The 23,800-nt window shown below is 35.4% G+C and overlaps 3 protein-coding genes, 2 long non-coding RNA genes and 1 other non-coding gene across 6 annotated transcripts; 4 read left to right on the top strand and 2 right to left on the bottom strand.

Moving 5' to 3' along the window:
- Positions 1–859: 859 nt before the first annotated feature.
- Positions 860–1,022, top strand: LOC138134311 (U1 spliceosomal RNA). The gene has a single exon (XR_011160708.1). It is a non-coding gene; the product is annotated as a U1 spliceosomal RNA (small nuclear RNA).
- A 1,361-nt stretch (positions 1,023–2,383) lies between these two features.
- On the top strand, positions 2,384–4,570 carry LOC138134097 (uncharacterized). Its single transcript, XR_011160635.1, has 3 exons — positions 2,384–2,825; positions 3,990–4,266; positions 4,316–4,570. It is a non-coding gene; the product is annotated as an uncharacterized lncRNA (long non-coding RNA).
- On the bottom strand, positions 2,865–7,694 carry LOC138134094 (uncharacterized). The gene is made up of 6 exons (XM_069052162.1): positions 7,218–7,694; positions 5,055–5,157; positions 3,923–3,955; positions 3,680–3,867; positions 3,397–3,507; positions 2,865–3,346 (listed from the first exon to the last, which is right to left on the bottom strand). Exons 1-6 carry the CDS (start codon positions 7,548–7,550, stop codon positions 3,065–3,067), a joined length of 1,050 nt encoding a protein of 349 aa, XP_068908263.1. The 5' UTR covers positions 7,551–7,694; the 3' UTR covers positions 2,865–3,064.
- A 4,001-nt stretch (positions 7,695–11,695) lies between these two features.
- On the top strand, positions 11,696–20,270 carry LOC138134092 (uncharacterized). Its single transcript, XM_069052160.1, has 7 exons — positions 11,696–12,131; positions 12,774–13,478; positions 13,529–13,889; positions 13,973–14,212; positions 14,268–14,485; positions 19,365–19,548; positions 19,597–20,270. The coding sequence occupies exons 1-7, from the start codon at positions 12,017–12,019 to the stop codon at positions 19,892–19,894; spliced, it is 2,121 nt and encodes a 706-aa protein (XP_068908261.1). The 5' UTR covers positions 11,696–12,016; the 3' UTR covers positions 19,895–20,270.
- Positions 19,926–22,310, bottom strand: Edem1 (ER degradation-enhancing alpha-mannosidase-like protein 2). The gene is made up of 6 exons (XM_069052161.1): positions 22,090–22,310; positions 21,925–22,035; positions 21,687–21,872; positions 21,394–21,637; positions 21,014–21,344; positions 19,926–20,963 (listed from the first exon to the last, which is right to left on the bottom strand). The coding sequence occupies exons 1-6, from the start codon at positions 22,188–22,190 to the stop codon at positions 20,002–20,004; spliced, it is 1,935 nt and encodes a 644-aa protein (XP_068908262.1). The 5' UTR covers positions 22,191–22,310; the 3' UTR covers positions 19,926–20,001.
- On the top strand, positions 22,308–23,800 carry LOC138134098 (uncharacterized). The gene is made up of 3 exons (XR_011160636.1): positions 22,308–22,413; positions 22,470–23,362; positions 23,441–23,800. It is a non-coding gene; the product is annotated as an uncharacterized lncRNA (long non-coding RNA).

Genomic DNA, 23,800 nt, shown 5'->3' with positions numbered 1-23,800 from the left:
CATCATACCTAGTTGTTCTTTGAAGAAATCGCCAATACAACACTGTAATCAACCTACCGCGCATTCTTCTATGACCCATGTTTTTCACTAAGTAAAAAATGAAAGGAGACTGTTGTTACTTGTTTTTAATCTGACCGAGATAAGTAATGGGTCTGTGGTACGTGTACGTTGGGTTGGTATATCGGGACGGACACGCAGCTTATTGCATTATCCACGGGCTACTGGTCATGGCAGTGCATTATATATTTTATGTCAGCTGGTTTGGCATGTTGGTGTATTTTTCTACATTCGCTTCTTAACGCCTCACGGTCGTATTACTCCGACTATAAATTAAGCAAGTTTTGTTTTTACACTCTTATCTTTCAGCTACCTCGTAAAAGCGACGTCGCTCCTCGACTAGACACACCGTTGGTATATCACCACCGCGTTTTATCATCTCTTTTACAATTTTCAAACGAACACGTCAATGTTTAACAGACCGATGACGTATGGTCCTCTTAAAGCGGCTCTAAGAGCCAGTTAATTGACCTAAATGGAATACTCATATAAAACTATCAGTCACACTTCAAAGATCCTAAAAGGAAAAATTAATTAATGACATTATCTGAGCACTACTAATTTATAAATTTCTTCAGAGATATCATTAAAGATGTACCTAACAAACGAGAATTTATTCATGTCGTAACCCGTTTCTGTAGATGTGGGTTTTACATACTGTACCAAGAAATTTGTTTGCAAATACATACATAGTTGTTCATGGGGTGAATAAAATGAACCACCAGATGGCAGGAGATGTATTCTTCTCCAACCCTAAAACTGCCGGTCGCCCCTTAACTTGTTGTGCCGACAGTACCAAATCATACTTACCTGGCGTAGGGGTTACCATGATCAATAAGGTGGTTCCCCCAGGACGAGGCCCTTCCATTGCACCAAGGTCGGGCTGACCCTTACGATTATCTCTAATGTGGATAACTCGGACGCGTAATTTTTGGTAGTCGGGACTGCGTACGCGCTATCCCGGCCCTCTAATGTAATCAAAATATAGGTACAGAAAGTTGTTCAATTTTTTCTTATCATAAGGATAATGTTTTAAATATGTAATGCGCAATGTCGTATAAACACACTGGATGTTGTGTAAATAGTGGGTGTAATGCAAAATAAATGATAATATAAATAAATTGTGCTTCGAAAGGAATTATCATTATTTTGTAGACATATCCGTAATGATAAATAAATCCGTCCGGAATGCTGTGCCCCTTTTTTTTTAATACTAACAACGTTCCAAATCTTCAAAAACGAATTGTTAAAGTTGATTAGAAATTGTCTACTCTAGAAAACCTTAATAGCATAAATATTTTGTGGAATAAAAAAGAAAAAAATATGTATTTACATTAAAAAAATGTTCGGAATGATCTTCACCACATTAGAAACAGTAGAATAATTTTATCAATTGTTATCTATTTGGTGTCAATAAGAAAAAAAACTTGGTACATATTTACCTACATTTATTACAAATAATTTCCCAGAACTTTCTACTTATCTCTAAATTTTCTGTAGTTTGACAAATAATGTTTTCAGTCAGTTTGTTTGTCTGTTTATTGTCTCTGTTAATTCTTGGATCATTTTCACTTATTAGTAAATTTGTTGTATTTTTTTTTCGACTCTACATCTGAAGTTTCTGTTTAGTAACTGACATTCAAATTAGGCAATTTTATTATCCGAAGGAACAAGAATTAGTTTATAAACGGAGTCAACTATTGTTGCCATACCGAATTTATTTCTGAATTTAACTTTAACACTTAGACACCTACCTAATTAAATTGTGTAACGTGAAGTAGGTAATCGCTTTCCTGATTTCCGTACTTACATATTTCCTGATTTTCGTATTCATAATATAAAATAAACTATTCAGAAGTTTTTTTGCGATATGGCAAATATTAACAAAAACGTTTCCTGAATAATTTTGAATAAAAAGTACCAACCAGGGACTGAAGATTAAGATTTTTTTTTGTAGTCACAATCGATGATTTTATTATACGAACTTGATACGTAGGTAACACAGAGAAATGAATTAAACAAAAATTTGGGGTGGGATTTTTCTGAATATTTTGTTTTAATGGTTCTTACGGCATCAAGGAAATTCAGTAAATAATTTCCAACTACCTAGGTACCACATAGTTTGAGGACCAAGAAAAAACTCTTTATCGTGTTATTTTTTTTTATTGTTCTCCTGATGAATGCTTACTTACATACTTATGTATAAAGGGAAGATAAAGGTCATAAACTGAAATCTACATTTTATAATAAATGTACGTTATAACTCCATAAGTACCTATTATCATAGAACACCTATTATGTAGTGTAAATACTGATGTTATGTGACACATACTGACAAGGAAATATTTCAGGCATCAGAATCAAAGCGGGAATCGTTAGTAAAGCGTGATATAGTGCTGCTTTCAAATCTAAAGTTTATACAATTATCTTCAACGTAGAAAGACATTATTTTCTCGTTCTAAAATAGAAAAACATTTTTTTTAAATGTCAATTGTTACGTCATTGAAAATTCTAAGCTGCTCGCGCCACCTGTGGGCCATGTCTCTAATTACAAAGGACGCCAACGCTACCAGCGCCATTTTGATATTACGATGAACGCAATCTACTAGTTTTCGAAAATTTAACCTTCACCTATTTTTGTAAAATATCAAAAAAAAACACAATCCAGTGAAGTGGCCGTAGATAAAAATGTTTCTTTGTTTGAAAACATAACTGTTTACGAACAAATTCATAGCTGTCAAGCTGGTAAAGAAGAATAACACATTGTGGTAAGTCATTTAAATTTTTAAAAGGACAACAAAAGAAACTTTCAATTTTACTTTTTATTTTTACGTACACTGTTTCAACCGCTTTGATTCGTCCACCCCTGGCAGAAAATCATGCAAATCTATGTGATTCTTTAAAATCAGCTAATTGGAACATATTCCCATAGCATAAATATTGATAGTTTAGGTATTTCTGTTGGCTCCACAGTGCAACAAGAGCCTGAAGCGCTGTATTAATAAAACTAATCATCTTCATTTAATGGCACTACTGGCAATGGCTCAAATCTGTAACTCCTCTTTTGATAACTGGCAAACCGCCTTTTCATCGGTGGTATGATACATCTGCATTCACTCTGGTCAAAAAGTGATCCAGTAGAACATTGCACAGTTTCACGGCATTGACATGCACATACATCTGGATCCCACAGTTTTGTTTTATTTTTGTTACATTTTTTCTCTTCATCATGGTTGATGCAAGCACACCGACATTCTGATTCCTGGTACTCTTGGAACTTGTTGCAGTCCTACAAATTGCACCATTAAAATGTTACTGAGGCATTATATTTAAAAATACCTCAGGTCTGACACGACACATGCACTTGCACTTTGTGTGTTTTTCGACCACCACAATTTGCTTGTCTAAGTATTTTGCTTTTGGCCCTCCCATGTATTGGGTCCTGATAACCTGAAAATAAACTTATCAATCTTACACCAAACTTAAAACTGAAAAAACACATTCATTTTTCTGTTTCAACGTCATCTTAAACTTCAGTTATGAATAAAAATGTTACATAACATTAAAAAATTGTGATTTTTGCATAAGGCGTTGGTTATAAAATAATTAATTCTTTACTAACTTTGAAAGCAATACTGTCTTTTTCTACGGGTTGACAAGAATAGAGGGAATGTGTACAGCAACCTCCGCATCTTTCCACTCTGGTACATTCGGGAATAAGTATAATGGTTGGGTCATCAGTAGTAGCAAGCTTGACTATCTGCATTTCGGGGATACAGCTTGCCGATTTTGGCATAACAGCGGCAGTACCTAAATTCACGCGTGTTTACTTTTATTAAAACAGTAATCGTTATAATGGACTTACCTCTTTGCTGTACTGTATTGTCACCATATCTATCTGTAAAATTAATTAAAAATCAAAATCATTTCAGGTTTCTTCACGATGGAGAAGGACACAAAAGGTGATACCGACTCGGCGAAAAAATTATTAGATTTTTACATAGACCTAGTAGAGAATAACAATTCCACAGTTAAATTTTATTTAGCCGAAAATGTAGTGCTCGACTGGTTTGGCAAAACCATCAGAGAGAATAAGAAAGTATCTTTATTCATTAAGGATCAAGTGTGTAAAGTTACACATCATATTACCAGTTCCTTTCCCAGTGAAAATGTAAAATTTAAAGAGAGCCATCATGTCAAAGTGCCAAAGTAAGTATTTTTACGAAATGAAGAATAAATAATACGACATTTTTAACAGTGAAGAAAATGTTTTGGTCATTTCCTCGCCGCCGCCCGATAAAGGTCTGGTAACTCCTCCAAAGCAAACTCAACCTTCCACTAGCATGATAGAAATGGGACAAGGCGACGGGGCGCACAACTGCAGCCTGTTGATGTCGCCACCCAAAAAAATGAAATTAACCGCGGAAACTGAAACTACTGAAATTGTGGAAGGTGAATCTGAAGTTTCCCCACTCAAATATGTTACAGCAGAAGGCAGTGTTGAATTTCACAGGCCGAGTATCAAAAAGTTACAAAATGAGACCAAATGGAAGCGACCGGTTAAATTGCATATAGGGTACACCACTAGCAGCTTTAAAGACTGTATGATTTATTTAATAATATATGAGGGGAATCTCAAATGTCGCCGAAATTTATATAAGGAATTCTGTGAAAGTAATTCCAGCACAAACACCTCAGTCTAGGCTGTGCAATGGATATTGTTTGTTATTTATTTAAATATTTCATTTACGTTTTTTGAATTATTTTTTGCACTCAAGTGCGAATTGTTGTAAGTTCACTAAGACTTTGACATTAAGAATTTATTTTTGTTTATCTGATGAAAGACTCCACAGGATTTTATCAAGTTTTGTTTTTACTTTATCTATCTTGTGATCTGCTGGTGTGCCACACTATGACAATTTATAGAGTAGAATATTATTTTTATAAGAAAAACTTTGATAATGTATTTTTGTTACATAAAATGCAAATAAACATACTTTGTATAATAAAGTCATCATCTTCCTTGTAACCCTCCACGAAGTTCAGCAACAGGTCGCTCACGTTGTGTTTGTTAATTTCCTGAATAAATTTCAGTGGAATCTGCAACAAAATTGTAGGTTAAGTGCAAATACTTTTTTTTTTATTCTGGACACAAGTACGACTTACTCTCAAGTGGTACTTATAACTAACTTACTTAACTGCACGTGTGATATCGTAAAATAATATTTTCTGCATACCGAAAAGAACAAAAATGATATCGCAATAATTATTCACATTTATTAAAACTCGGAATCAAGGCGCCAAAATGTAACCCATCTGCCGAACGCGGTAACAAAATAACCAACCTGACGACACAAAGTTACTAATTTTCACCAATGGTGATCCAAAGCGGGAATTTTTTTAAGAAATAAAATTATTTAAAATTAATATGGAAATTATAATTTTATTGTATTATTAATATATTGAATTAATTGTAACGGAAACAAATGTAAATCATTCAAAATTGAGAACTTTAATATTGAGAACAATAGTTGGGTTTTAATAGGTTTTGTTATTATGTAAAGAGTGTTAAAAAGTAAGTTACATATTTACGAGTTACCATAACCTTTGTGTTTGAGACCGTAAAGTTATCTTATAACATAAGATAAGTTATAAGTTATAACATGGATATATTTACGGTTTTGTGAGCATAAAAGGTTGCCTAATCATTGTATCTATTTATTCCATAGAATTAGGAAATTTTTTCGCAAATAAATAAATGATTCATTTTGAACTAAGTGTTGAAATTTTACAAAATGTAGGAGCAATTTATAAGCAAAACTTCCTTAAAAATATTTTCATTTACAATAAAACTACACCTCTTGTGAGTCAAAATATATGATAAAGTAACAATTTTTTAATTTGAAATTCTAGGCAGGTAGCACATACTTTAAAATCTCTAAACTATCCGAATTTTAAGTGAGAAACTTTAAGAATTTTATAAATGTAAAAATGATTAATATTGCAATTTTACTTCTTTACTTGAAATGTTAGAGATTTTTTGTCAATCTAAAGCTTGTTTGACACGATACTAAATTTTTGAGAAAATTTACTAGTAAATGAGAGAGGACCAATGAACGATCAGGATCTGACAAAGACAGACTATGATCCTGATCGTTCATTGGTCCTGTCGAGGGTCTCTCTCATTTTCTAACAAATTTACTACGAAATTTAGCATCGTGTCAAACAATGAATAGAATGATAGAACAATATGTGAGAAAACATGTATAAGTAGTTGACTCAAGTTGCAAAAAACCACTGGCCATTTACAACAACATTTTTTCAATATTTTTTAACCAAATAAAGGCACAAAGGGACCAGAAAATCATAGTTTGGATTGAATATTTTCCATATAAGTTTTAAAGTAATTTCAAATGATTAATGTCATAAAAGTGCTGTTGCAAAAGCAAAGTGGTTTTTTACAACTTGTGTCAACTGTATTATATACAGGATGTAACAGAAAAAAGTGCATTAATTTTAACTGGTAATAGAAAGGAACAACTTTTCTCTCTGCCATTTTGGCGAAAAACGTTGCGTAATGGCTTAAAAAAGTAGGAAAGATTTTCTTAAAACCGTTCATATCTCCAAAACTAAGCTACCTAAAAACGTGAAACAACCAGAATCTTACGAAGTGAATTTTTTGCTATACGGGTAGATTTGTTTGAATTTTGATTTCGGCATTAAAGCACGTTTTCTGGAAGAAAATGGACGTTTTTTTCATATTAGCGCTGATCCCAATTAGACATTGCAGTATTTAGTGGCGTAGGGCTATTTTAGTGAAAAATCTCTCCAATTTTTTTTTGGAATTAAACATCATTTTTCGGCAAAATGGTAAATAGAAAAATTGTTCCTTTTGACGAGTTCTATTACCAGTTAAAATTAATGCACCTATTTCTATTACACCCTGTATGTACTTGGATGTTCAAATTAGTAGTGCTGATTACAAATTACTTTCCTACTTATTTCTCTTGAATACAAATTTTAAACGACAATATATTTTAATTTTTGGGTCAATTCAAGGTGCACAGTAAATACCATAAACGTATTTGCAATTATTACTAATGTCACTATTTATAGATAATCATTATGCAAATTAGTTTTATTAAATTAATGAGATCTACCTGTAGGGATGTATTAGATCCACTTTTATTTTCGGGGGCATCCACTTCTAGCGTTTCTCCTTCGAACTTATCATTATCATCATCGCCAAAATGATGGTGGTGGTGGTGGTGATGGGGTAATAAGTCAGGATTATGATGATGGTGATGATATTGACTCATATAATTTTGTCTAGGAACAGTCCTAACATCCAAGTCGTCCGGAAAAGCAATATCCACGTTTTTCCATTTTATATTTTCAGCCTGGCTATTACGAGGCACAGGTGTTGCTGCTCCGGTAAAGCGTAACCATCCTAACACCATAACACTAACAACCATCACACACATTGTCGACATCGAGAGAGTCTCAGTTTATTTACTTTTGCAGAGTTCAGTAATTAAGCAAAGTCGATGTACAGGTTTACCCAACGGTGGTCGGGATTGAACTGATGGTCAAGTTTTAGATTTGTGAAGGTGATTGAGTAAAACGTGGGTTTCACCTTTAGCGTGTGTTGATAATAAAGTTTTACGCCACATTCGCGCATTCGTTCAGTATGTTTGTATTGTACACTTCCGGATGCGGTTTGTCAGGCCAAGAAAGGTTTGGATCCCACCCGATAGTGATACAGTGCAACAGTACCGAGACTGTAAATTTTAACATTAATTTCATTACTGAGAGGTTTACTTTTTTGTAGAATTCCGATTTGAATATTCAGTCGAATTGGGTAATTTGACGTCGACGTTCTCAGATTTGCAAAATTTTGCGGTTTAATTAAAACAAACGGATTATTGCGGACTTATGTTCATTAATAACATTCCACGAAAATGATTCAATAAAAGACGCACTTTGTTTTATCAGCGGTTAACTGGTTAATATTTTCTTTCACACCTGCAAAAATATCAAGTCTTTGGTGCTAATCAGATACATTTGATTTAACACAACCATAATATTAGTCATATCATGTCAAATTTCTTAAAAATAAATTTTAGGTTACTGACATTTGTTGGTGATACTTCCTCACAGGATGTGCGATGTGCTACTCCTCACAGGATGTGCGATGTGCTACTGTTGACGTCAAAAGAATTTATTTAGTAATTGATAAAGTTTATTTCGTTTAAATTTTGTAAAATTAGTATTCCCCAATTTTAGAAAATTCCTACGAAACCTGTTACAAAAAGTTAAAAGAGTAAAAGAAAAATGTTAAATGATGTCTAGTTATCCTGTATTTTCTTATGAATTCGTTGATTGTAAAAACGTGCTTCAATTTAGGGATGCACAGAAAAAGTTACATAATGTAAACTATCAGCACCACTTAGTTTAATAAGAAAATATGTAGATTATTAGATTTTCCGAAATTTTAATAATAATCTTTCATTAATAAATACGTAATACTGTGTGAGCAACAAGTACCTACTGATTGAGTTGGCAATAAATTCTGGTGATTTTTGGTGACTTTTATGTCATGTTCCAACGAGAAAACCATTTTATTAATAAACGATAACAAAAACCAAGAGTTTTAAATTTGAAATGTATACCAGCTGTCAATAATGTCAATAAAACAAACCGAAATAGGTACAATTCACAGTCTTGAAAATTTTATGTAAAATTTTTTTTTGCCAACTGAATCAGTTATTGTTGCCCACCCTGTATTACATATATAGCATGTATACTTCGTCCAGCAAGAGATTGGGAGATTTTAAATTGTATTAAATTAACCCAACACTACAAAATGCACTAGAGTACATTAATTAGAGCATAATTTCAGGGCAAGAATGTTACTGCTCGAAGGATATATTTCAAATTTTACGTGCGCTTGGTACTACTTTCTCTACGTAGAATTTAGTCATTTTTATGTCAATCAACCTCTCGCTGGACAAACTATACCTACAGTTGATGGACAAATAAAACTGGAACAAAAATGACAATCACATAAGTTAAAATTTACAAATTTGCATCGTTTAATTGTGGCTTTATCACAAATAGATAGGTTAACTTTGGTATGACATATTATACAGACACTGACAAATATATCGATAATTCAATAGTCTGATTTATATAGATTAAATTTTAGGTGTCTCAGTTTTATTTGTCCATAATAAAAATTTGCTTTGACTGGGTAAGTATCTGTTAAATATAGAGGTATTTCTGATCAATGTCGATGTAGTAATAGTAATAATAATACCCATACTGATTATTATATAGACATAATTGTCGATACAAAAGGAATTACCCAAGGTGACGTATTGTTGATTTTTGAGGCGGCGCCAAATCTAAAAGTAAATATGATCTGCTGCAGACGTCACAATATGATACAATTTCTGCTATCTGCAACCACAATATCCTATTAATTTAACTTCTAACTTCTATTTTGCAGCATTTCCAAAAACTCTGACCGATTGACCCGAAACCACTCATTTCGTTGCCTATAAGTATTTGTATTATTCCATGTATCATTAGTGTTAAAAGCTGTTTTTTAATGCCATTAATTTACTGTAACAGCTCATTATCATCTAAAGCCTGGTCCTGACGAATACACTACTTGGACACAAAAAACGCGAGCACACACGAATGCTGTGGACATGTGAACATTAAAATTAAAGACAATTGATTTCATTTTTTGTTCACACCGTTGTGTTTGTTAGTTGGGCAATCAATACTGTTTGTGTAAAGAAATTTTGTGTTCTGATTCAAGTCTGTACGATGCTTTAGATTCTTAAAACTTTTATCGTGACCTTGCAGGTACAAATTATTAAAAAAACTTGTTCAAAACAAACAATAGAACGGAAACCACACACTTTTAGTTAGTTAGTTATGTTTCGGATCTCGATAATTTTGTATCTTCTTAATTTCCATGAAGATAGTATCAAATTTATTGTTGTAATTGTTGTATACATCTATAATTATGTCAAATCGTTATCGACCATTTGTCAATACATATCATAAAACCCACTATCGTATTTGTCATCTTGAAAACCTAATTTATATTAGAAAGCAGGGTCCACACACTAACCAATTTTTGTAGTATCCTTATCTTGTATCACCAATTTGTTGGCAAAACAAATCGTTTAACAAATGGGTTGTACTTCACTTTTTTAGAACTTTTTACACATTTTTCCCAGTAACAAGGTGTGCTAAACCAAAGAAAAAAACTGTGTTATCTGCAAATAAACTTTCAATGCGGAATAACAAGATGTGACTTATTGTAAGTATTAGAGTTCTCCGTCATTTTTATTTGCATGTTGTCCTGTTGACAAATCTGGGTCTAGTAATGCATTTTTCCTCTTGACAAATTTCTCTGGAAATGACGTGACGTAATGATGTTTGATCGAATTCCGAGTATCGTCACGGAGAAAGTTAATTTTTCAGCAAGCGAATTTCCGACTGTGTAGATTGTGATGTAGCAACAGGATTAAGATATTGATCCCGATAGTCTCAAGATGTGGTTCATAAGCGGAACGTGAATCTGGACGTCCTTGGCAAACCAGGGACCACAAAGACTAAAGTTAAAGTTATTTGCCAGCCATTTACGATTATGGATTAGCACTGCTTCATATGCAACTGCATTTCCCGATTGTTTTGTTTTATAAACAGCATTTACATAATATAATTAATAATTATATTACTTATTTATATCATGTATCCTTTTAATTTAAAATTGTACTTATTTCATACCCAACAACCTTGAGATAACACAACAGAAGATGATTAGAATTCGAAAAAGTTTCTACAATTTTTTATTTGTGGAAAGTACAAAACCTGAAGATATGTAGTTACCTATTTGTTTATGTAAAACTTTTTATATGCAATTTAAGAGAATGAAGTTACAAATTTGGCAAATCCCATTAAACGCTAGACAATTATGAACTTTCCAAGTGCATTTTAATAAACACTTTAAACTTATCATAATTATTTATATCTTCCTAAGTTTACCAATTATTAAGTATGAAAGCAAGGGTGGGAAAAACCCTTCCTTGAATACATTCTTGATGACACATCATTCAAGAGTATTGAATACGCAATAGGTAGTTAAAGCCTGTTAATGGAATCGATTCCAACCTGATAAAAAGTGAAAATGTATCTATTAGTGAAAGCATTTCCCTTTGAATTAAGCTTAAGAAAAAATTCTGCTAAAATGGAAAACGTGGAAAATAAACTGGAAGACATTGACCATTAAGCCGTCTAAAGTAAACCATAATTAGTAAAAATAAAAGAAGAAGAAACTCATTATTACTTATTAATTACTTTTCAATTACTTTCAGCCCACTCAATAATTTGTTTTTGCAACAGATATTTTTGTCATTATATTGTTTACTTGAACCTTCTAATTGATGACAAATTTGAACATTGTAACACAAGTATTCAACTATAAATAGCAATGGAGTTTTTATTATTATCCTTGCAACAAAAACACTGGATGATTCATTTTCATGTTTATTTTATCGACCGACCAGTTGTCCAGTTGATGCAACACCACTTGTGGATCGAAATCCAATAGCATATTCTGGTAGCGACCCTTAAAAGTAGGTACCGTAATTGCTAGTCCCAAAACAAATTCCTCTTTTTCCCATTGTAGGCATCTATTACGTGCCTAATCTAATGTTGTTATTGTTCGCGATGGTTTACATGACAATACCAGACCAAAACACAATACAAACCGCACGCCTGCGCTACTCATATTCACGTTTGATCAATGTGTTCTGTAACACAGGTGAACCATGAGAGTTATCCACATCAACAATAAGGGTAGAGTCGTGCAGGTGATAGAGTGGAGTGCCTTCCGGGGCCGCCGAACCCGTGACATCTCTAAAATTTCGGGAGCGGTATGACATGGCTGAGTAGTCTTCTGATTCTAGCAGTGAGTGCATCTTCCAGGACGGAGGATAAGTTTCAATCGGTCGACGTCGACCACCAATTCGCGTCACGTGCTTATGGAACAGGTGATTATAGTCGCATTTATGGTGCACTTCCGGTCCACACCACTGATCTTTTGTCCATTGCAACAAAATTGTGTCGCCGTCAAGTACAATCATAGCTTGTACATCTTGGTGTCATGTTCTAATGGTTGCGTGACTCATGATTGAAAGACAAATTTGCTTAAACGTCCTTCACTCCATCTGCAAACTCACCTACAGACCCAATTAGAGCAGTAGCAGGCAGTAAAGTTTGCAAAGAATGTGTAGGTAGAATTTGTATGCAAACAATGCATGAGAAAGCAAAAGAATGTGTTTTTGCAGAACGAGGTCAATGCTGAATATTTTTGGACTTATTTTGCAAATACTCCACAAATTATCTGTCTTCCGTAAACAAACTGTTGTTCATATTCAAATCAGATAAAATTCTGTCAAGCTACGCGCTTTATGACTCTATTCGTAATAATAAAAGGGAAATTTGGAACGATTCGGAGACACAATATATCAAAGATTTAATTTTAGACGTGAGTTCGTGAACCCAACCAATCAAGCTCGTGCTTGGTACCAAAGTCGCTACCAAAACTAAGAATTGATTTAACAGGTGCTGATACGCCTGCATTCCCTCAACAAGAATTTCCGTTCCAAAACTCAACCCTTCCCTCGTTTCAGAATTGCTCCTCTTGGACAGCGAATATCAAAACCCAAAATCTTACCGCTTTGAAGATTTCTTTTGGACCGGTTCCGGCGATGGATCAACGGATGGTGACGACGACACTTCTTGGAGTACCGAGAAATCCACGACTATTTACAAAACCAAAACTGTGCTTTCGACTGTGTACGTGGAAACACCATCGACGACGCACAATGCTTCATTCATAGACACCACCACTAAATGTTCATTCAACTGCGAAGCACCTTCGATAACTACGGAAGAGATAACACCTACTCCTACACTAAATTCAGAAACAACCACCGACGACGACTTTAACGATGCCGACAGACATTTCTGGTTGTTAACAGTATTAAAAAGTGATGGTAAAGATCCTGTGATTATTGATCTCAAAAATAGTTTAGCAAAATTATACAAAACAGCTTTCCAAAGGCAACAAGAAAGACATTTAGGTATAACGAACAGGAATAAAAGGGAAACTGTTGATGCTGACTCGAAAAAGGTGTCAGAGAAACCGGTGAAGGTTTATATACATAACCTAGAAAAGAGTAAACTGAACGGTGATGAAAAAATCGAAGTACTTTATCATGTCGCGGTTTCCGGCAAACCGGTAGATGCTGTAACTGCAGCTGAAGATATGACGCTTATTTCAGACGACGAAGTCCGAAATGAACTGGGATATCCGTTTCTGATCAAAGCGGAACGTAATGTGGTCGTTCGTAAATGTTTCCGTAGAAATATAATTTTCTTTTAGCTTATCTTAAACCACCAACGTCTCAGATGAGTCTGTCGAGGTCCAAAAACACTTGGATTTTTATCGGCGTCTCGATAATCGCCCTGCTGGGTATTCTTCTAGTGGTGGCATTTTTAACCCTTGCCTTAACCAAGCGCAAAAAGGCTACTTCTTCTGCAGGAATCGATAACAAAAGACAGATATTCGAACGAGGTGTAGCAGGGGAGGACAATCGTGCATTCGTCCATCACGAAACAAAGCCCGAACGAAGCGATCAATCTCCAACTTATATTAATTTTAGAAATCAACCATCAAATCAAACTGTTCGAAGCGGCATTTCCGTGGATAGACCACAAAGTTCAATTAGCTCGAGTTCATCCAGGTCAGTTAGAATCGATTATATCATCGAGGTCGCAGAAAAAATTTATAATTCAGATGTGACAAGTAACAGACGAACTTTTTCAGTTCTACGAGCTTAGATATATCGCCTTTGATGGGTTTGAAAAAGCAACGAACTCCGCCAAAGAAACCTCCGCGACCGAAAGCGGCTGTCAACATGAAGAGAATCGCTCCAGAACTGTTTGACTCTGATAGCAGTGCTAGCAAGAGAGATTCCCCGGACACTATTTTTGCCGGGAACTATGACCCCGGTGTGGTCAGTCCGAAATCGTATTTGTCCATGCCATCAGTTAAAGCTTTTCCTAGGTAATAAATCAATATTAAAACTAGATTCTTGTCATGTTTTATTTAAAATTTGCAGGGGAAGTATGCCAGAACCCTTGAATAAAGTCTTGGAACCTGTCAGTGTCCTCCATTTAGACATGCCCGACGATGAAGGTTCGGCTCATCGAGAAACAGATCCGTATTATCCAAATTCTAAATACACTTTAACGAGACACGGGAGCTTTGGAGCAGTAGAAGATCCAGGAGTAATCGGACCAGTTGTGTGGAACATGCACTGTCAGAGATTGCAGCATGGTAAGATTGTTTTAACAAACCGTTTGTACTTAACGCCATCAAACCGGAATTTAATGATTGTTTTCATCTATAAATATTTTTCAATTAAAGGGAAATTCTTTCTGTGATTCACGCTGTTGTGATATCCGTGTAGTTAAAAAAATGTTGAAGAATTTTTACATGATTCACTGCCCCGTTATTTTACATCAGAAAATAGTAATGTTTTGCACATTAATTTAAGTCAAGTATAACCTTTATATGAACCTGGTTATAAATTAATTATGAACTGAAATGTTTTATGAAAGTTCTTTCAACTATACGAAGTGTATTTCTGGTTGCATAGCTCGCATATGAAATTTAAATGAAGCCAGTAATACGTTTTTCATTCAAAACTTGATCCAAAAACATGAATAATTTAAATTTATGGATAGGTACGTGAACAAATGGCATGGCAATTTAGACAATAAATTGTGGACGCGCTGCGTTTTGGTTTCATTGTCGAAATCATAAAAGCAATAGTAAAGAAAAAGCGGACTCTAGTTTTTTACCCGCTTCATACACTTTTTGTATGACACAAAAGGATCTTCTAATCGGAGGTTGGGTTGGCGCGGGTCCGCTAGGAGTTGCAGCTCGACATACGGTGCAGTGTAGCAGTGTAGCAGTGTGTTAATAATCGTGTATTTGTTATTAAATCGTTTAAAAACGTGGAGTTAACAGATATGGTTCTCCCGTACTGTGTGGGGGGTGGCCACGTGGTCCAAGCACAAATACTGTGCTGGGAATAGAACAGTTATTTTATTTATTGTTCATGATACTGACAATCTACCTAATTGGAAAACACATCTTGCCAAATCGTTTAAATGGTGAAGAGTACCTTCGATTTTTGAGTGATACTTTGCCTGAGTTCTTGTCCGAAGTGTCTTTAGACATCATGCAAGGAATGTGGTATCTGCATGATGGCGCGCCAAGTTAGACAGTAGTGGAACCAAAACTACCCTGAAAGCTGAAAGGTGGATTGCATAAAACGGTCCAACGCCTTAGCCATCAAGATTTTTGGATTCAAATAAATACGATACTGATAAATTCGGTAGAAGAACTAACTGGACGAGTCGTGGCAGCTAGATCTGGAAGATCGTAAAGTTTTTTCAAGGGCAATATTTTCAACATTTACTACGCTAAAAGTAAAAGTGTTTTGTCCGTTTTTTCGCGACGAGTCAGTGTCAGTGTCAAATTTCTTATGTGCTAATCGTTTTCGTTGTAGCTTTTTTTTACCATTTAACTTTCGTTTGCTCTACATTAGCATCTTCAAATATCTACGTGGTTTACGAGTTAAAATATTCCCGCCTATTTTGATTACATCCTGTATATTTTGACCTGTTTTAACTTCTTGTAAATACCAATTCTAGTTATTGAAATTTCTACGATTTTTAAGGTTTATTAGAACTATCAAGACAAATCAAAATTTTAAGGGTTTTACCATTTTAAAAATATATTAAAAATGTAAAAAAAAAAACAATGTGAAATGCCAACAGAAAAATTCGGGTCTAAATCTCCTCATATTTCTTTTCTTCCATAATTGTAAAATTATTTCATATTCGCGACTCGTTCACACAAATCAATATTTTAACAACAAATTCATTTTGTTGAGTTTTTAATTCTGTTAAGACAAAGGAGTCCACTTTAATACTATTACATTATTAAATAATGTAATCTCTTTTAAAAAAATTTAAAAATTCTGGATTTAGGTAACACATTGGTAGTTGAAATTCAAAAAGGTATATTATTATACTCATGTCACATCGTGAGGAAGTTCCTTAACATTGACACAGAACATAATAAAACACAACAAAGTCAAAATGTGGAGGCGAGACGCCGGTAATTATGTTGATTAGCACTGCACTATTACTTGATAGTAATATCCGTAATAGTGTATGTACTCCGGCAAAATTGCCGTGCCGCCGGGTGGTGGAGAGTTCAGAATAAAATACACACGATATAATGATTATAATGTATATTTTATTTATAAAAATAAATGACAATATGTACAAGTAAAACGCTGGAAATTTCAAATTAATTTATTTAACATGGTTTTCACGTTGCAACAGAACATTTTTATTGGAATGGATTATTTTCGAAGTGGGATTTGATTTATAATACAATTATTGGTTGTCAATACTCCGGTAATAGATAGATAGAACTCGTCAAAACAAATTACTTTTATAATAGTTTTATTTGTCAAATAGATAACATTCAAATAAAACAAAGAAAAATTAATCTACTTATTCACATTTATTGTGATTTATGATTTTATGAATTGTTGGAAAGTTAAGTTATTATATCGCTCACTCGAGTTTACACTTTACAGGCAGCAATGATCCCGCAACCCGCAATTCGAGCAGCTCTTTCAATCCATCACATTCCATATTTTGCGGCAAGGCTTGTTGCATAAATACCAATAACCATAAACTATCAACTCTGCTAATATCAAATTCGGACTCGGATAACACGCACTTACACGGTTCGTGCCGTTTGAAGACGAAAAATAAAATGTTTGTAAACGCTGTTGCTCTGATTGTTGCTTCCAAGATCCAAGGCACGCTCGTGACACGGCACGATTTTTGTTATTCTTTTAATATTATAAAATGTTGGTGCTTCGTAGTAGAAAAAATTTAATACAATACACGATGCGCAAGTTTCTTTTTTAGCCTCGGAGTTTCAGGACCTCGGCTTTCGCCTCGGCCCTTGAACTACCTCCTCGCCAAAAAAAGTTCACTTACGCATCTGGTACCTAATGTAAATAACTATCCTATTTACCATTTTGCAAAAACTCAAATTTATTTTCCCTGTATTCGTAAATGCGGCAAAAACCCTGACGGATAGGTCTTGCAAAAACTTACTGACATAATTTAGTCACGTCCTTCACCTGCATGCGGCCGTGTTTACAGTTTATTAGAAAGTGATAATCGCGTAATTATCAATAAAAATGGTGCAGTACACTAATCCGGAGTTAACTGACATGGTGCTCATCTTCGGGGAAGCTTTATCGAATGTGCACCTGACCTGACCTGACCTGCCCAGCATTTAAGGAATTATGGTACTTTTAGTAGTCCTATCAACCGAGATCGAGGCCGTTCAAGATCTCGCCGTGTCTTGGACTTGGAGCCTGAAATTCTCAAGCTGTTGAGGAAAAACCGAATGTTAATTGCCGGCGATTTGCATTACGAATGGACGTTTCCAGTTTCACAATTTGGAGAACGCTGCACGAACAGGGATCATCCTTAACGTGTCCAACACTTAAAACCAGAAGATCCACCACTTCGCATTGCATTTCGTCAATGACTTCTTCAAAAAATCGACGAAGAACCCGATTTTTTAAGCAGTATTTACTCGAGATGGAATTTTCAATTCGCATAATAAATACCCACATCTGCTCGGAAGAAAATCCACACCAAATCCGAAATAGTATATTTCAAACCAAGGTAAGGAAGTGCTTTCTTGCAGACCTCAGGCAAACATTATAAACCGAGCCGTAGGCGAGTGCCCAAGGTCTGCAAGGGCACTTTCTTAACAAGGTTTGAATACTATTTTTTTTCCTACCGGCACAACTTCGTTGAAAAAAGTCTAAAAAAAGATGGTTATATTCTTGATTAAAACGAAAATTTTGAGAATTGAATAGTAGGCTGGGTTATTTGTTTAATTAACTTGTCATCGCATTTGAAGATTTGACGTTTGTTCGAAAATTTGATATAAACAGAAGTTGTAGTACCTACCTAGCTTATCTGTTTATTTTCCAGATTATATGATTGATCTACAAACTTGCTTTATTGAATTGACTTTCATTTATCAATAACTTATTTCACTTTTGACACTTTTGACATTTGTACTTTGGTACAGTTTTACCATAAACATTTCATGATTAACTTTCTTACCTTAGCGAGAAAGTTGAAATTTCTCACCTCAAATGAGGTATCCACAGCCTACATTTCTAATCGGTAGGGAAAAAAAGTCATTTCTAACAAAGATATTCAATTGTTTGATCGGATCACGTGGCATTACCTCAACATTTAAATGGTGAAGAATAATTAAATTTTTTACAAAATGTGCTGAGACCTTTTGGATGACGTGCAGTTGCTAGTTCGGAGGGATATATGGTACTTATATGAAGGAGCGCCCGCTCACAGTACACGGGATTTTAAAAATTGGTTGGACGCTAAATTAGAAAATCGGTGGATAGTTCGTAATGGACCTGTTTTATGGCCAGCTCGTTCATCGGACTGAAACCCTTGTGACTTTTTTATGGGGCCATTTAAAACGGATTGTGATGTCCAGTTAACACCGTCGAAGAATTAACTGTTCGTGTGAATAATGCTGCCGAGTCAATTCGACAAAATTCCGACATATTGGCGAGAACTCAAGCTTCTATGGCTCGAAGGGCACAAGAACGTGCATCGATAACGGAGGGCGTCATTTTGACCATTTAATTTAAAGATTTGTGCCCTTGATCAAGTGTGGTGCGTAACTTCAATATCACTTTAACTTACTACGAATAAATAATTGGTTTTTGCTTGATTATCTAAGTTTTTATCTTCTTTTACTTTTAATGTACGCACGGACACATTGGCGGGTACCAAAACTTACGATCAAAGTGATCAAACTAATTAAAAATATATATAAATGGTGATTTGAAGTATAAGATAATTAATAAATTATCTGATAATTTTTTGAACATAAATCTGGTAAATTGGAGTCTAAAAGATCCCTCATGAGACTTGATTGAATGATATTATTTTATAATTTTGGACATAAAAATCAAATTGTCCTGAACAGACTTACATAGAAGTTATATTTCAAAAATGATGTACCTAACTGTTGTAGGGATCATTTAAAACTTTGATTTCAGGTGTGAGCGTAGATGAAGGCATCGACGACCTGAAGGTAGCCTCCAACGTCTCCAGAATGCGAAAGCGTTTCCACGACCTCCTCGACGACACTTTTAGCTTATTCGGTAGCAGACGCGACAGTCCCGTGGACAACTCCAAGCCGACACCCATAGAAGTTAAAAGCCATTCAGCCGTCAGCAATAGGTATGGGAAGCCGCACTGGTTAATTCCGTACTAATTATCTAGTTAAAGACCGAATGATGAAATTCAACCGACAATCCGTCCTCGTCCTAAAACCACCGACCCTCGAAGAATCGTCCAGTCTCCAAGCAGCAGTAAACCTAAAGGGGCTTGGGCTAGCACAGCCCCCTCGCCACTAATACGTCCGTTAAGCGCCGACATCATGACCAAACCGAAAATCAACGTGGATCACGTCTTAGCCGAAGGAAAATTCAAAGCTAGCGATCCCGCCGTGCCTCTAATCGCCGCTATTAAAAATGAAATAGAAAAGTGTTCGCTTCCTGGCAGCACCACGGATTTGCGAAAGTAGATTTTTTATAATCGTAATGAGTTTAGTCCTGTTTCTGTTAATAATTTATTTTAACAATTGTTATTAATTTGTCTATTAACATATTAAAGAACGTAACGATTTTAAAACTATTTAAAAAATTCACCGAGTATTGATATTCTTTGCAAAAACGGCTGAGCCTTGCAGCTTAGTAGTTTGTAATTGTTTTCCCAAGTCTCGTTTCTTCTATTTTTGTTTCTTTTGCGAAATCTTTCTAGCATTTCTTGAACGTCAAACTTTTTCCTCGATTTGGTTACATCTCTCACTTCGGGTTTTTCTTCTGCCGTTTCTTTAAGTACAGTAGCGTTATCTTCAATTGTTTCAAAATTAATCTTCTGGCTTATATTGTCGTTGTCTTCCAATTTCACGTAACTATTACTCGATTCTGTTGTTATTTCGTCGACAGCGACATCTTCAGTCTTATTCAAAATTATTTTCTCTTCTGGTCCAGTACAATTATTTTTATTTACATAATTACGTCTTTCGTTGATACTGTCTCTCCTAAAAATACTTCTTTTGCTTTCTAATTCTGCAAAATCAAATGAACTGTATATTGGAACGTCATGGCAGCAATGCAAAGCTGCCGGGTCTATAGGATGAGCTTCAGTATTAAAGACGTAACCTCCAGTCTCGATAATACATTCTCCATTTGGAGTATTAATAACAGTACCATGTTGTCCTTGATTATGAATAAAATTCTCAGTATCAAAGAGTAGGTACAGGTACTTGGTAGTTTCTGATAAAAAGAACGATTCCATTCTGTCTTCTTTCCTGTGGTCTCTTACATCCTTAATGGTCGCATACCCGCATGGTGTTCTTGCGCTATGTTGAATACTCCTCAAGATATCTTCTCCTGCTTGTAACAAAAATGGATCTTCTGTAGCTCTATACAAATACATAATTGATTCGATTAATTCAGGTCTAAGTGGATAACTTTCCCTGTTTGTTCCCGCTTCTGATTGAGGTATGTAGTAAAATTCTGGAGTAAAACCATACTGCAACCACACTTGGTGGTAATTATGAAGTGTTTTCATTGCAGATGCGGTGTCACCTAAAGTTATATTTTTGGTGATTAAATTTTTAACAACTTGAGGAGTTTACCGATTAAGCTTAGTACTCCAGGCCAGTAAGCTTCGAGAGATTGAAAAACTGGTATGGTCACTTGTCCTTTGGTCATGGATACCCACATGTACCAGTCATCTTTCTTCAGATACTTATCGATGGATACTCTGGCTTCATGGAATATTTCCAACAATTCAGGTTTTTGAAGAAGAATCGATCCTTTGACCAAATATTCAAAAAAAGAGTCAACTCCTGAGCCTATTCCAGCATCTTGATAAGTCCAACGACCTGTTTCTACGTCAATGTGGTTCCCATAGAGTCCCAGAGGAGACTTGTGGTTGTAAAGGGAATACAAAGCATTCATCGCAACCTGCAACATTTTGCTTTAACACAATAAAGGGTAATAGTGGGGACAGTACTTCTTCATAAAGAGGATCTCCAGTAAGTCTGCTTAATGTGCCAAACTCTAAAATGAAGGTTCCTATTCCAGCAGTGCAGGTGACGGCAGTTTCGCCCTTAGGGATGCCTTTTCTCAAGTTGATGGTCCCGTAAGGCATTCCAGTTTTGGTATCAAACGCCACAATTAATCTCTTAGCTACATCCTCTGCTAATCTCAAAAGAGGCCCATTACAAGGCCAACCAGGTTCCAACTTTACACCTGCTCTACAAAAAATTAAAAAAAAAATTGGTCAATGCAAAATTTATGTCTCACCTGTGCGACAACAAGTGAGCGCTCAGTAGTCCACCAACAATTCGAATGTTTGTCTCAAATACAGACACATTTATGTTGGCATCGAAATCTGGTTTGGCTGTGAGTATATCAACGACCCTCTGGAATTCTGAATGATTGCCCATTATTGCCAATGTTCCGAGAGCATCGATCAGCGTCAGGGAGTAACTAGTTGATTATGAGCGTCAGTACCAAAGTAAATATAAAGGTGTGAGTGTACCTGCCGTAAGTGTCAATTCCATCACAGCTGATGGGTCTCAGTTCGTCATACGGATAGGCATATTTTAAGTAGCTATCGTACGCATGATAAAACATTTCCCTGACTTCTTCTCTGCAAGATAACACACTCGTAAATTTCGAAATAAGATAATAAAAGTGTTATAACCTCAATTTAATTAGATCATTTTTTGAGTATGTTCGAATGGCGCCTGTTAAATTAACCGTAATGATCGCTAATAGACACAACACTCTTCGAATAAACAACATATTGCATGTAAAGAAATTTCCATTAAATCCATTTATTACGTGTAATAATCAAACAAAAATTTTGACATTCCTTTATGAGGTTAGGAAGTTGTCACTGTTGACAGCTGAGAGCACAAGTGACGTTTGACAGCCAGGATTTAAATTTTTTAAAATTAATTTTGGATTTATCTGGCTCTCAGCTTTTCAGGTGATTTCGGACATAATGACAACGTTTGGACCACAAGTTGTAAAATGTAAGAAATAAAAAGTGTGATTGTTTTGACAGTTGTGTTGTTTTAGTGACGAGAACATGGGCGTACCAAAAAAAAATCCGAGACCGTTAACATTTTTTACACGATTTCTGAAAAGAATTTATTTCGACGGTGAATGAGCATTCGGTAGATCGTTATTAGTTTCTGAATTCGATGAAGAAAAAAGAGCCGTATAATTGTACCAGTTTGCAATTCATTCATGGGTATTGTGGGTAGGCGCGTGGGTCAGGTAATCACCTTCATAAAAAGTTTCACTACTGCTCTCTCGGTTTATCCCCTTTTTTGCCTGAAACAAATTTAATCTTTCCAAACCGCATCTGCAATAAATCTAAACTGGTTCGAAGGTCCTATTTATTTTTTCGTCGTGTTTCTGTTTTTTCTTTTGCTTATGTGTGTCGTGTGGCTCGTTTTGTGACGCTCCGGCCTGCAAATTTGGCGACTGGTTCTGTCCACGCTGCACATGGACACATAGTAAACAGTTACCACACTCACCTCATTAACATGTAGGGTTGTTATCTCCATCAGTGCAAGTTATTAGCTCCCACGTGTCCAAACAAACCCGTTTTCTGTTTTGCGTTGGTTCCGAAGGCGTAGAAAGAATGAAATCAGGTCTGCCCGCGTCTTCTTTCGAAAACTTGCTAATTTTTATAATGAACCTACAAACTATACGATTTCTCGTAAAGCGTGCAGGCGTTCACATTTTTGGAATTGTTGCCTGGGTGGAATAAATTATGTACGTGAAAAGCGCACATTATGTTTCGTTCTTTCATCATTTTCGGATCTGCAGTGCCCTTTGGGACGCGTCCGGTCGATGTTTCGAGACCGTCGCCGTGAAATTTTTTAGTTTTTCTGGAATCCGATTTTTTCCGGACGCCTCTTCGTCGCCTACAACCGTTTGATTGTTTGCTAAAACAACAGTAGGTATGGTTTTTTATGTGCGGTTTCGATTCAAATTTTTGAACAAAATAAACTGACACAAATGACCATGTTTGTTTGCAGGAGGCCATCACCAAGATTATCGACGTGTGGGTGCTCCATCAAGGCGTCGCTGCTGCACATGGACTCTTGCAGCCTGCCTTCTGTCCCATTATTTTCTTTTCGTTTTGCCATTTATGATCATCTGGTAAGAGGCACAAGTGCAGTTGCCAATAAAAATTTTAACCGTTCAATAACGACGAATACAGTCAAGATTTAACATTTCAGATTTACTATAAATATACCAGACATGTTTCCTGTAAACCTACGAGTTTCAATTATTTAACAGATCAAGACGGCGAACTACAACAAACATCAAATTAAAGATATGTAAAAGAGTGCTGAATATTAAATCCTTCCGCAACGCTCAATTTAACCGTGTCT

This window comes from Tenebrio molitor, chromosome 6, assembly GCF_963966145.1.
Source record: "Tenebrio molitor chromosome 6, icTenMoli1.1, whole genome shotgun sequence".
Taxonomy (NCBI): domain Eukaryota; kingdom Metazoa; phylum Arthropoda; class Insecta; order Coleoptera; family Tenebrionidae; genus Tenebrio; species Tenebrio molitor.
The sequence above is the reverse complement of the archived record's forward strand: the minus strand, read 5'-3'. Positions and strand labels throughout refer to the sequence as shown.